Source organism: Indicator indicator, chromosome 40 (genome assembly GCF_027791375.1).
Source record: "Indicator indicator isolate 239-I01 chromosome 40, UM_Iind_1.1, whole genome shotgun sequence".
Taxonomy (NCBI): Eukaryota; Metazoa; Chordata; class Aves; order Piciformes; family Indicatoridae; genus Indicator; species Indicator indicator.
The window spans coordinates 786,390-799,777 of record NC_072049.1 but is presented as its reverse complement, the minus strand read 5'-3'; the positions used below and the strand labels follow the sequence as shown (position 1 = coordinate 799,777).

General features: G+C 68.8%; 2 protein-coding genes across 2 annotated transcripts in view; one reads left to right on the top strand and one right to left on the bottom strand.

Moving 5' to 3' along the window:
* Positions 1-2,909, bottom strand: part of UBE2Q1 (ubiquitin conjugating enzyme E2 Q1) — a 7,325-nt gene extending 4,416 nt beyond the window's left edge. The window contains exons 1-3 of the mRNA XM_054396941.1: positions 2,467-2,909; positions 1,771-2,256; positions 1,232-1,688 (exon numbers count right to left, since the gene is read on the bottom strand). Coding sequence (XP_054252916.1) covers positions 1,232-1,688; positions 1,771-2,256; positions 2,467-2,909 — 1,386 coding nt within the window. The remainder of the gene's footprint in view (positions 1-1,231; positions 1,689-1,770; positions 2,257-2,466) is intronic.
* Positions 2,908-9,892, top strand: CHRNB2 (cholinergic receptor nicotinic beta 2 subunit). The gene is made up of 6 exons (XM_054396986.1): positions 2,908-2,950; positions 3,494-3,639; positions 3,767-3,811; positions 4,781-4,890; positions 5,455-6,457; positions 9,722-9,892. Exons 1-6 carry the CDS (start codon positions 2,908-2,910, stop codon positions 9,890-9,892), a joined length of 1,518 nt encoding a protein of 505 aa, XP_054252961.1.
* The last annotated feature ends 3,496 nt before the right edge of the window (positions 9,893-13,388 follow it).

Here is a 13,388-nt window from a genome sequence, read left to right as displayed (position 1 = left end):
CCCCGACCCCTCCCCGCCCGGGACGATCCCCTCCAGACCCCTCCCCCCCCCGGGACGATCACCTCCAGACCCCTCCCCCGCCCCGGGTCGATCCCCTCCAGACCCCTCCCCGCCCCGGGTCGATCCCCTCCAGACCCCTCCCCCACCCGGGACGATCCCCTCCAGACCCCTCCCCCGCCCCGGGACGATCCCCTCCAGACCCCTCCCCCGCCCCGGGACGATCCCCTCCAGACCCCTCCCCCACCCGGGACGATCCCCTCCAGACCCCTCCCCCCCCGGGACGATCCCCTCCAGACCCCTCCCCGCCCGGGACGATCCCCTCCAGACCCCTCCCCCGCCCGGGACGATCCCCTCCAGACCCCTCCCCCGCCCCGGGACGATCCCCTCCAGACCCCTCCCCCGCCCCGGGACGATCCCCTCCAGACCCCTCCCCACCCGGGACGATCCCCTCCAGACCCCTCCCCCACCCGGGACGATCCCCTCCAGACCCCTCCCCGCCCCGGGACGATCCCCTCCAGACCCCTCCCCACCCGGGACGATCCCCTCCAGACCCCTCCCCCCGCACCCGCCCCGGGACGATCCCCTCCAGACCCCTCCCCACCCGGGACGATCCCCTCCAGACCCCTCCCCCGCCCCGGGACGATCCCCTCCAGACCCCTCCCCCGCCCCGGGACGATCCCCTCCAGACCCCTCCCCCGCCCCGGGACGATCCCCTCCAGACCCCTCCCCCGCCCCGGGACGATCCCCTCCAGACCCCTCCCCCACCCGGGACGATCCCCTCCAGACCCCTCCCCACCCGGGACGATCCCCTCCAGACCCCTTCCAGCCTAACCCCAGGACCCCGCTCCAGCCTTGCTGCCCTGCTCCCAGCTCTGTGCTGCTTCCTCCCAATCCCAAGGGAGCAGAGTGGAGCATGGAGAGGGTGCTGAGGGGAAGGTTTGGGTCACCCCTCCTTGTCCCCAGGGTTTTTAGGGGTTGGGAAATGGTGCAGGAAGGACACTTGGGGTGATCCTCACTGCTCCCCAAGCCCTCCGCCTTGCCAGCCGTGGAGCAGGAGAGGGCTGGAGGCGCCCAGCAGGAGCCAAGCTGCTGCCAACGCTCCCGAGCTGTCCCTCCGGAAAAATCCTGGAAGCTGGCCCCGTCCAGCACCCCACACGGAGGTCTCATCCTGCTCTGCACCATGCCCGGTGCCCCAGCAGATGGGATCCGCACCACGCCGCAACCCACCCACCCGGACCCAGAACCAGCGTCCCCCAGAGCGCAGGGCAGGAGGGGGCCGAGCCGTGGGTTCCTCCTTCACCGGGCACCACCGGGTACCACCGGGCACCGGGGACCATCCCAACCCGCGGGGCACAGGGCCTCGTCCGCGGCAGGAAGGGATCAGCACGAACGGGAAAACACAACCAAGGGGGTTGCTCCCCCAGCGCTGCCCGCAGCCAGCGGGGAGGGCTCCGGGGTTCGTTCTGCTGGGAAACGCCTCCCGGTTCGGGGAGCCGCGGAGCCGAGTGTGGCTCGCAGCCCACTCACAGTGGCTCCGGGAAGGTGAGGGCAGGACGCAGCTCACCCCGCGGCCTCCCCCGTGCCTCGCAACCGCCCTCAGCTCCCCGCAAGCCGCACGGGCCGGGCCGGGCCGGTACCCATCTGCCGCAACGGCACCGCGTTCCACCGAGCCGCAGTCCCCGTCCCGGCTGCCTCCCGAACAGCGAAGGGGTAACCTCTCGGTCTCAGGCCCGCCCCGTGGGTGCCCACCGGAACTAGGGCCCGTGGCACCGGGCCGACGTCCTCCCTTCCTCGGGCCTCACCGTGATGTTGCAGTGGATGCGGACGGGCCCCGGTGGCGGCCCCCGGGAACCGGAAGCACCGGCGCGGGCCCCGGCCCCCGGGACGAACTCGCAGCTGATCTCGTCGGGGCAGGCGCTGCCGATGCGGAACCGCTCGTGGCCCCGGTGGAAGATGGACTCGAGCAGCCGTAGCTCCCGCCTCAGGAGCCGCCCGGCGGGGGCCGCCGCCACCTCGGCTCCGCTCCGCCCGGGTCCCCCCGCCGCCGCCTGCGACCCCGCCGCCTCCTCCGGCCCCGCCCGCTGCATCTTCCCATGGAGGGACCCCGCTCCGCCGCCGCCGCCGCCGCAGCCCCCGGAGCCGGCCCAAGATGGCGGCGGGACGGCCCCGCTCTCCGGAAGTGACCCCTCCCGCCGGCAGCGGAAGGGGCGGGGCTCCGCTATAGGAAGTGCTCTCGCGGGCGGGGGCGGGCCTATACTGAACCGGAAGTGAGGTCAGAGAGGCGCACTGGGATGCGAGGGAGGCGGAGCTAGAGGGAAGGATTGGCCCCGCCCGCTGCCGCGGAGGGGAGGGGATCACGTGGCGACCCCGGGACGGGGTCACCGGAATGAGGGAGGGGCACCGGGGGGGCACCGGGGTGGTCTCTAAGGCTTTAGGGGGTTCCAGAGGGCCGGGGGGTCCCGGAGCCTGAGAGCCGCTTCCCCGTGCGTGCAGGAGGCCGAAGGGGCTCCGGGGCCCGGGACCTGCCCGCAGCTCCTCGCCTCCGCTCCCGTTCCGCTGGGATCCTGCACAGCGACCGCAGGCAGCGGGGGCTGGACCCGGCGGAGCGGAGGTTTGTGGTGCCCGGTCCACTCCGTGCTGCTCCCTGCTCCTCCGGCATCCCCCGGGGCGAGGCGGGGCGGAGGCGGGGGCGGCCCCGGGACCGCTGACGGCGGCGGTGACGGTGTCGGAGCGGGGAGCGCGGGGCGGCCCCGGCGCAGCGCCCGGCACCGCCTCCCGCCCGGGGCCGCCCCGCCCGGGCCGCCGCCGCCGCCGGCTCCAGCACCGCGGAGAGCGCGGCAGCACCGGGGACAGCGCCCGGGCAGCGGCACCGGCAGCGGCACCGGCAGCGGCAGCGGGGCCGCCCCCATGGCGCTGCTCCGCGTCTTCTGCCTCCTCGCCGCCCTCAGACGTAAGTGCCGGCCGGGGGGTGGGGGGGACGGGCACCGGCACCGGCGGGGAGGGGACCGGACCGGGCCCCGGGGCTGCCCCTCCTGCACAGCACCGTCCTACCCTGTCCCGGTACCGACCGCTGACGGACGTGGATCCGATACCGGCCCGTTGTCCCTGCCCAACCCGGGAGCGTTCCCGGTGCTCCCCGCCCCCTCGGGGACTCTGCGGCCACCGCGGCACCGCCGGGCCCAGGGGCTCCGTCTGCCCGAACCGTTCCCCTGGGTTTGTACCGGGAACAAGGCAAGGGAGGGCAGAGGCAAGCAGGGGAAGGCTGGCGGAGGGCACCCAGCCGCGGGTGCCACCCGGGTGCCCCCACGTCCCCCTCCCCGACCCGCTTAAGATCAGCCCTTGCCCGGTTGCACCCCCGGGACACCTACTCGACCCGCCCCCCCCCCGCGATGGGCACAGGCTGAACCCCGGGGGGCAGAGGAGATGTGTCCGGACCCTCTTGGCGGGGGCCGTGCCCTCTTGGCGCGGGGCTGAGGTCGCCGCCGTGCCCCAGGGAGCCTGGGCACGGACACGGAGGAGCGGTTGGTGGAGTACCTGCTGGACCCGGCACGGTACAACAAACTGATCCGGCCGGCGGCCAACGGCTCCGAGCTGGTGACGGTGCAGCTGATGGTGTCCCTGGCGCAGCTCATCAGTGTGGTGAGTTGCCCGGGGGGCTCTGCGACCCCCTGCAGCCCCCTGCAGCCCCACCACCACCACCCAGTGCCCCCGTCGTCTCCCTCCCCGCCCCCTCCCCCCCCGGTAACCGGCGCTGCTCTCTCTGCAGCACGAACGGGAGCAGATCATGACCACCAACGTCTGGCTGACCCAGGTAGCACCACCCTGTCCTGGCTCCCCCCACCCTGCTGCTGCACCCCCGTCTTGGGGACCCTCCTACAGCCTTGCCCCGGGGCCACCCTGCCCTGGGGCACCACCCCCCTGCACTCTCTCCTAAGCCCACCCACCCTGCCCCAAGACCCCCTCCTTGTCTGCCCTGTCCTGGCACCCCCCCTACATCCTGCTCCAGATTCCCTCCTGTCCACCCCGGCCCTAAGGCACCCTGGATTGGACACCCCCCCCATGTCCTCCATGCCCTGGGACCCCCCCATAGCCTCCCTGCCCCGGGACCCCTCCCTTCACTCTGCCCTAAGCCCACCCTGCCCCAAGACCCCCTCCTGATCTGCCCTATCCTGGCACCCCCCCTACACCCTACTCCAGACCCTGTCCTGTCCACCCCAGCCCTAAGCCACCCTGGGTGGGACCCACCGTGGGACCCCCCCCATGTCCTTCCTGCCCTGGCACCCCCCTGCAGACCTTCTTCACATCCTACTCCAGGGCTTCTCCTGTCCACCCTAGATGGGACCCCCCCCCATGTCCTCCCTACCCTGGGACACCCCCCGCCCCCTTGCACTCTGTCCTAAGGACCCTTTGCCCACCCTGCCCCAAGACCCTTTCCTTATCTGCCCTATCCTGGCACCCCCCTGCACCCTGTAGACCTTTTTGCATCCTATTCCAGACCCCCTCCTGTCCTCCCCGGCCCTAAGGCACCCTGGATTGGAGCCCCCCCCCCCCATGTCCTCCATGCCCTGGGACCCCTCCTTTCACTCTGTCCTAAGCCCACCCTGCCCCAAGACCCCCTCCAGATCTGCTCTATCCTGGCACCTCCCCCTTCACCCTACTCCACACCTCCTCCTGTCCACCCCACCCTGTGTGGGACCCCCCTAGGTCCACTCTACCCTGGGAGGGGGACCCCCCAGCTGGCCACCCGCATCTGGGGTGCCCCTTTCCTGCCCTCACTCAGGAGTGGGAGGACTACCGCCTGACCTGGAAGCCAGAGGACTTTGACAACATGAAGAAGGTTCGGCTGCCCTCCAAGCACATCTGGCTGCCCGACGTGGTGCTCTACAACAAGTAAGGGGCAGGTTTTAGGGGGGGTGGGGACACACAGGCGCGCCCCCAACCTCCCACCCCCAACCCCGCCCCCGGCCAGGGCTCAGGGCGGCGCCGGGGTCTGACGGAGCGGCGCCGGGGTCTGACGGAGCCGCTCCGAGGTCCGATGGAGCCACTCCGGGGTCCGATGGAGCCGCCCCGGGCTCTGACGGAGCCGCTCTGAGGTCTGACGGAGCCGTCCCGGGGTCCGAGAGAGCCGCTCCGAGGTCTGACGGAGCCACTCCGAGGTCTGCCGGAGCCGCTCCGAGGTCTGACCGAGCCGCCCCGGGGTCTGCCGGAGCCGCTCCGAGGTCTGACCGAGCCGCCCCGGGGTCTGCCGGCGCCGCTCTGAGGTCTGACAGAGCCGCTCCGAGATCTGAAGGAGCCGCCCCGGGGTGTGCCGGAGCCGCCCCGGGGTCTGCCGGCGCCGCTCCGAGGTCTGACCGAGCCGCTCCGGGGTCTGCCGGAGCCACCCCAGGGTCTGCCGGAGCCGTTCCCTCCCCTTCCTCCCCCCCTCCCCTTTTTGTTTTCGTTTTTTTCCCCCAGCGCCGACGGCATGTACGAGGTCTCCTTCTACTCCAACGCGGTGATCTCCTACGACGGCAGCATCTTCTGGCTGCCCCCCGCCATCTACAAGAGCGCCTGCAAGATCGAGGTGAAGCATTTCCCCTTCGACCAGCAGAACTGCACCATGAAGTTTCGCTCCTGGACCTACGACCGCACCGAGATCGACCTGGTGCTGAAAAGCGACGTCGCCAGCCTGGACGACTTCACCCCTAGCGGCGAGTGGGACATAGTGGCCCTGCCGGGCCGGCGGAACGAGAACCCGGACGACTCCACCTACGTGGACATCACCTACGACTTCATCATCCGGCGCAAGCCTCTCTTCTACACCATCAACCTCATCATCCCCTGCATCCTCATCACCTCTTTGGCCATCCTGGTTTTCTACCTCCCCTCCGACTGCGGCGAGAAGATGACTCTCTGCATCTCCGTCCTGCTGGCCCTCACCGTCTTCCTGCTGCTCATCTCCAAGATCGTGCCGCCCACCTCCCTCGACGTGCCGCTGGTGGGCAAGTACCTGATGTTCACCATGGTGCTGGTGACCTTCTCCATCGTCACCAGCGTCTGCGTCCTCAACGTGCACCACCGCTCGCCCACCACCCACACCATGCCCCCCTGGGTCCGCAGCCTCTTCCTCCGCAAGCTCCCGGGGCTGCTCTTCATGAAGCAGCCGAAGCAGCAGAACTGCGCCCGGCAGCGCCTGCGCCGCCGCCGCCAGCACCACGCCCAGGAACGGGCGGCCGCCGCCGCCGCCGCCGCCAACCTCTTCCTCCGGGCCGGGGCCGGGGCTGGGGCTGGAGCCGGGGCCGGTGCCTGCTATGCCAACCCCGGCGCTGCCAAGGCTGAAGGGCTCAATAATGGCTACCAGGAGGGGCAGGGGCAGGGGCAAGGGGCCGCGGGAGGCTGCGGCTGCGGCTTGGAGGAGGCTGTGGACGGCGTCCGCTTCATCGCCGACCACATGCGCAGCGAAGACGACGACCAGAGCGTGAGCCAGGGGCTGGGGAGGGAAGGTGCCAGGGGCTGGGGAGGGAAGGTGTCAGGGGCTGGGGAGAGAAGGTGCCAGGGGCTGGGGAGGGAAGGTGCCAGGGGCTGGGAAGGGAAGGTGCCAGGGGCTGGAGAGGGAAGGTGCCAGGGGCTGGGAAGGGAAGGTGCCAGGGGCTGGGAAGGGAAGGTGCCAGGGGCTGGGGAGGGAAGGTGCCAGGGGCTGGAGAGGGAAGGTGCCAGGGGCTGGGGAGGGAAGGTGTCAGGGGCTGGAGAGGGAAGGTGCCAGGGGCTGGGGAGGGAAGGTGCCAGGGGCTGGAGAGGGAAGGTGTCAGGGGCTGGGGAGGGAAGGTGTCAGGGGCTGGAGAGGGAAGGTGCCAGGGGCTGGAGAGGGAAGGTGTCAGGGGCTGGGGAGGGAAGGTGCCAGGGGCTGGAGAGGGAAGGTGCCAGGGGCTGGGGAGGGAAGGTGCCAGGGGCTGGGGAGGGAAGGTGCCAGGGGCTGGGGAGGGAAGGTGCCAGGGGCTGGGGAGGGAAGGTGCCAGGGGCTGGGGAGGGAAGGTGCCAGGGGCTGGGGAGAGAAGGTGCCAGGGGCTGGGGAGGGCAGGTGCCAGGGGCTGGGGAGGAGAAGGTGCCAGGGGCTGGGGAGAGAAGGTGCCAGGGGCTGGGGAGAGAAGGTGCCAGGGGCTGGGGAGGGAAGGTGCCAGGGGCTGGGAGAGGAAGGTGCCAGGGCTGGGGAGAGAAGGTGCCAGGGGCTGGGAAGGGAAGGTGTCAGGGGCTGGGGAGGGAAGGTGCAGGGGCTGGAGAGGGAAGGTGTCAGGGGCTGGGGAGGGAAGGTGTCAGGGGCTGGAGAGGGAAGGTGCCAGGGGCTGGGAAGGGAAGGTGTCAGGGGCTGGGGAGGGAAGGTGCCAGGGGCTGGGAAGGGAAGGTGTCAGGGGCTGGGGAGGGAAGGTGCCAGGGGCTGGAGAGGGAAGGTGCCAGGGGCTGGGAGGGAAGGTGCCAGGGGCTGGAGAGGGAAGGTGCCAGGGGCTGGGAAGGGAGGTGCAGGGGCTGGGGAGGAAGGGCCAGGGGCTGGGAAGGGAAGGTGCCAGGGGCTGGAGAGGAAGGTGCCAGGGGCTGGGAAGGGAGGTGCCAGGGGCTGGGAAGGGAGGTGCCAGGGGCTGGGGAGGGAAGGTGCCAGGGGTGGAGAGGGAAGGTGCCAGGGGCTGGGGAGGGAAGGTGCCAGGGGCTGGGAAGGGAAGGTGCCAGGGGCTGGGAGGAAGGTGCCAGGGGCTGGAGAGGGAAGGTGCCAGGGGCTGGGGAGGGAAGGTGCAGGGGCTGGAAGGGAAGGTGCCAGGGGCTGGGGAGGGAAGGTGCCAGGGGGGGCAGAGAAGGTGCCAGGGGCTGGGGAGGGAAGGTGCCAGGGGCTGGGAAGGGAAGGTGCCAGGGGCTGGGGAGGGAAGGTGCCAGGGGCTGGGGAGAGAAGGTGCCAGGGGCTGGGGAGGGCAGGTGCCAGGGCACGGAGAGCATGGGAATGAGGGCTGAGGGGAGGGCTGAGGGGTGTGGGGAGGGCTGTAGGGTGCAGGAAGGGATGTGAGGCAGGGCTGAGAGGTGTGAGAAGGGCTGAGGGGAGCAGCAAGGGCTGAGGGGTGTGAAAAGGGCTGAGGGGAGCAGGAAGGGCTTGGGGTGCAGGAAGGCCTGAGGGGTGCAGGAAGGACTTTGGGGTGCAGGAAAGGCTGTGGGGTGCAGGAAGGACTTTGGGGTGCAGGAAGGGCTCTGGGGTGCAGGATGGGCTCTGGGGTGCAGGAAAGGCTCTGGGGTGCAGGCAGGGCTTTGGGGTGCAGGCAGGGCTCTGGGGTGCAGGAAGGGCTCTGGGGTGCAGGAAGGGCTCTGGGGTGCAGGATGGGCTCTGGGGTGCAGGCAGGGCTTTGGGGTGCAGGAAGGGCTCTGGGGTGCAGGATGGGCTCTGGGGTGCAGGAAGGGCTGTGGGGTGCAGGAAGGGCTCTGGGGTGCAGGAAGGGCTGTGGGGTGCAGGATGGACTCTGGGGTGCAGGATGGGCTCTGGGGTGCAGGAAGGGCTCTGGGGTGCAGGATGGACTCTGGGGTGCAGGATGGGCTGTGGGGTGCAGGAAGGGCTCTGGGGTGCAGGAAGGGCTGTGGGGTGCAGGATGGGCTCTGGGGTGCAGGAAGGGCTGTGGGGTGCAGGAAGGGCTCTGGGGTGCAGGAAGGGCTCTGGGGTGCAGGATGGGCTGTGGGGTGCAGGAAGGGCTCTGGGGTGCAGGATGGGCTCTGGGGTGCAGGATGGGCTCTGGGGTGCAGGAAGGGCTCTGGGGTGCAGGATGGGCTCTGGGGTGCAGGAAGGGCTCTGGGGTGCAGGATGGGCTCTGGGGTGCAGGAAGGGCTCTGGGGTGCAGGATGGGCTGTGGGGTGCAGGATGGGCTCTGGGGTGCAGGATGGGCTGTGGGGTGCAGGAAGGGCTCTGGGGTGCAGGATGGGCTGTGGGGTGCAGTCAGGGCTCTGGGGTGCAGGATGGGCTGTGGGGTGCAGGATGGGCTCTGGGGTGCAGGAAGGGCTCTGGGGTGCAGGAAGGGCTCTGGGGTGCAGGATGGGCTGTGGGGTGCAGGATGGGCTGTGGGGTGCAGGAAGGGCTCTGGGGTGCAGGAAGGGCTCTGGGGTGCAGGATGGGCTGTGGGGTGCAGGATGGGCTCTGGGGTGCAGGAAGGGCTCTGGGGTGCAGGAAGGGCTTTGGGGTGCAGGATGGGCTGTGGGGTGCAGAGCTTGTGCTGGTTCATGGCTACACCACAGGAAGGGACCTGCCCAAGCCCCAAGGGGGTCCCTGCCCAGCCCCGGTGACCCCCACACAACCCTTGCCCGGTGCAGGGAGCTCAGCCCTGGCCCCCGACCCCCCCCCCGCCCCCAACTGCAGCCCCAGCCTGAAGCAGCTGCTCGGGAGGCTCCCTGGAGACCTGACCCTGGGCGCCCACAGTGAGGCTGCAGATTTCGGCAGAGCCGATCCCGGATGGGGCCGGGGGTCGCTGCTGCCCACCCCCAGCTCGGCTCACCGCGGGCATGACTCGCCCCGAGCCGGGTGGCAGCCCCCACGGTGCCCACGTCAGGGTTGGCAGCGACCTTCGGGGGGCTGAGGGAGCAGCAGACTTGGGGCTCTTGCCGAGCTGCCGAGGTCCCGATCCCAGCCGCCTGCCGGACGCGGTGCCAGGCGGTGCCAGGCGGTGCCAGGCGATGCCGGAGGCCCCGTCCTGAGCTGGTGTCTGTCTCGCCCTGCCCCTCGCAGGTGAGCGAGGACTGGAAGTACGTGGCCATGGTGATCGATCGCCTCTTCCTCTGGATCTTCGTCTTCGTCTGCGTTTTCGGCACCGTGGGCATGTTCCTGCAGCCTCTCTTCCAGAACTACGCCACCAACTCCCTGCTGCAGCTCGGCCAGGGCACCCCCACCTCCAAATAGTGCCGGGGGAGGGTGGGCAGCCGCCCCCCGACCCTCCCCGCCGGCCCAGGGACAGCGAGGGGCAGCGGCTCCGCTCCCTTTCCCCACCCCTATCCCTCCCGCCCCCCCCCCCCCCCCCCCCCCCATCCTCCCCCTCTCCTCTAGCCGAGCCGCGGTCGGGGGTGGTCCCGGGGCTGAGGGGGGTGGTCCCGGGGCTGAGCCGGGCGCTGGGCTCCGGGCAGCCACCGCAAACCAATAAAAGCTGGCACCAGAGGGGCTGCTGCCCGGGCGCTGTCCTTTCATCCGCTCCCGGGGCAGGAGGCAGCGCGGGGTCGGGGGTAGGGGGCGGCCCGGGCTTGGGAGGCGGCCCGGGGTTGGGGGGCAGGGGGCTCCGGTTCTCCGTGGCCAAGGGGAGAGGTCGGGAAGGAGCAAACGCTGCGAGGGGAAAATCCCAGCTGCTAAGGGAGGGAGGGATGGAGGGCGGCGGCGTGGAACTGCCTCCCTCCCGGGGGGCACCAGCGATGCCAGGGCAGGGAGTGGTGCCCAATGCTCCTGCCCCAGCCTGGCTCTGCCCCTAAACTCAGATCTAGGCCGACTGATGCCAGCCTGTGAGCAGGGCAGGATCCTGACTGTGCAGGGAAGCTCCCTCAGCGCCCTGCTGCTCCGGGAAGCTGCTGGCAAGGCTGATTTTGGGGGTGGGTGGGGGGTGGGGGTTTCACACCCCTGGAGGCTGCCAGGAGCCAGGCGGAGCTGCCCTGGCACAGCAGAAACAGGCAGGCAGAGGGCAGGATGAAGCTGCTCTGCTCCAGCTCCTCGGGGCTGGCACATGGAGCAGGCAGGAGGAAGCTATTTTTAAGGCTCTACCTGAAGGCAGGACCAGGGCAGGCAGTGCCAAGGGGCAGCGGTGCCACCAAACCCCTCCTAAACTGAGCGCGGTGAGGCTGAGGAGCAGCCAGGAAGACGAAGAAGGGCTCCTAGGAGAGCTGGGGAGGGACGTTTCCAAGGGCTGGGAATGGACGAATGAGGGAGAAAGGGCTTGGAGCTGGGAGAGGGGAGGTTGAGAGTGGAGGGGAGGAAGAAATTCCTAACAGTGAGGGTGGGGAGAGCCTGGAGGAGGTTGTGGAGGTGCTGGAGGCCAGGCTGGATGAGGCCCTGAGCAAACCTGAGCTGGTGGAAGGTTGAAGATCGTTTTGCTCCAAGCCCCCCTCCCATGGGCAAAGCCCATGGGAGGGGGGCTTGGAGCAAAACGATCTTCAAGGTCCCTTCCAACCCAAACCGGGAGCCCCCCCACCCAGGTCACCCAGCAGCCCCTGAGCCTTGCTCTCCCTTCCCAGGCAGGAATTGGCCTCGTGGGGGGAAAAGTTGAGCCTGGAGCCTTTGCTATAAATATCTCTAATCCTGTGCTTGGGGGGGGGGGGGTTGGAAGCAGCCAGAGGCTGCACGCAAGAAATTAAATCCCAGCACTTCCCTCCCCCCACCCCCGGCCAGAGAAAACCTCTGGGCTGCTCCAGATGATGCTCCTGGAGCTTCTCTTCCTCTTCCTCCTCCTCCTCCTCCTCTCCGGGGTTGCGCCCCCCCCCCCCAACCCTTTGGCTTCACTTTGTCCCTTTTGCTGTTTCAGTGCAGGTTATTGGGGGGGGGGGGGAGTGTCCTGCCAAGGGGTGGAGAGCAGGAAGGTGCAGGGGGGGCACAGGAGGACCCCAGGCACAGAAAGGGGGCAGGGGGAAGACCACAACCAGAGGAGCCCCCCCCCCCCCCAAAAAAAAACCCCTCCCCTCTCCAGCTCTGTCCTTGTGCTCTTCCCTGCACACAGGGCAGAGGAGGACACCCAGGCTGTGCCTGCAGGCCGTGGGCAGTGCCAGCCCCTGGCAGGTCAAGTGCCCAGCAGCAGCTGCTGACTCTTGCTTGGCCACCACACAGCTGCCCCCCTCCCCCCCCCCCCCCAGGCCTCCTGTGCCCAGAGAGCTGCCCAGGAGCTTCACTCAGCCCCAGAGAATGTCAGAAGCTGGGAAGGGACCTTGAGAGATCCTCCAGTCCAACCTCTCCCCACCCCCTCCTTGCCAGAGGAGGAGCACCCAGAGCAGGTCACACAGAGGAACACATCCAGGAGGGGGTTGAGTATCTCCAGAGAGACTCCACAACCCCTCCCCCCACACCAGGCAGCCTGCTCCAGGGCTCTGTCACCCTCAGAGGGAAAGAATTCTCCCTCCTGTTTCCATGGAACTTCCTATGCCTCAACTTCCAGCCCTGCCACTTGGGCTGGCATTGGGCATCACCCAGCAGAGCCTGGCTCCAGCCTCGGGGCACTGGGGGAAGCTTCAGCCCTGGAGGTGTTTAAGGCCAGGCTGGAGGTGGCTGTGAGCAACCTGCTCCAGTGGGAGGTGTCCCTGCCCATGGCAGGGGGGTTGGAACTGGAGGATCCTTGAGGTCCCTTCCAGGAGGGTTGGAACTGGAGGATCCTTGAGGTCCCTTCCAGGGGGGTTGGAACTGGAGGATCCTTGAGGTCCCTTCCAGGAGGGTTGGAACTGGAGGATCCTTGAGGTCCCTTCCAGGAGGGTTGGAACTGGAGGATCCTTGAGGTCCCTTCCAGGAGGGTTGGAACTGGAGGATCCTTGAGGTCCCTTCCAGGGGGGTTGGAACTGGAGGATCCTTGAGGTCCCTTCCAGGAGGGTTGGAACTGGAGGATCCTTGAGGTCCCTTCCAGGGGGGTTGGAACTGGAGGATCCTTGAGGTCCCTTCCAGGAGGGTTGGAACTGGAGGATCCTTGAGGTCCCTTCCAGGAGGGTTGGAACTGGAGGATCCTTGAGGTCCCTTCCAGGGGGGTTGGAACTGGAGGATCCTTGAGGTCCCTTCCAGGAGGGTTGGAACTGGAGGATCCTTGAGGTCCCTTCCAGGGGGGTTGGAACTGGAGGATCCTTGAGGTCCCTTCCAGGAGGGTTGGAACTGGAGGATCCTTGAGGTCCCTTCCAGGGGGGTTGGAACTGGAGGATCCTTGAGGTCCCTTCCAGGAGGGTTGGAACTGGAGGATCCTTGAGGTCCCTTCCAGGGGGGTTGGAACTGGAGGATCCTTGAGGTCCCTTCCAGGAGGGTTGGAACTGGAGGATCCTTGAGGTCCCTTCCAGGAGGGTTGGAACTGGAGGATCCTTGAGGTCCCTTCCAGGGGGGTTGGAACTGGAGGATCCTTGAGGTCCCTTCCAGGGGGGTTGGAACTGGAGGATCCTTGAGGTCCCTTCCAGGAGGGTTGGAACTGGAGGATCCTTGAGGTCCCTTCAATGCTGGGATTCTAAGTATTCATCAACACGAATGAGGTCACCTCTCAGCCTCTTCTTCTCCAAGCCAAAGAGCCTTCAGCTCCCTCAGTGTCTCCTCCTAAGATCTTCCACTCCCTTCATCATCTTCGTGGCTCTGTGCTGGCCTCTCTCAAGCAGTCCCCTGAGGTCTTTCTTGACCTGAAGGGCCCAGAACTGGACACAAGCTTCCAGCTGTGGCCTCAGCAGGGCAGAGCAGAGAGGGAGGA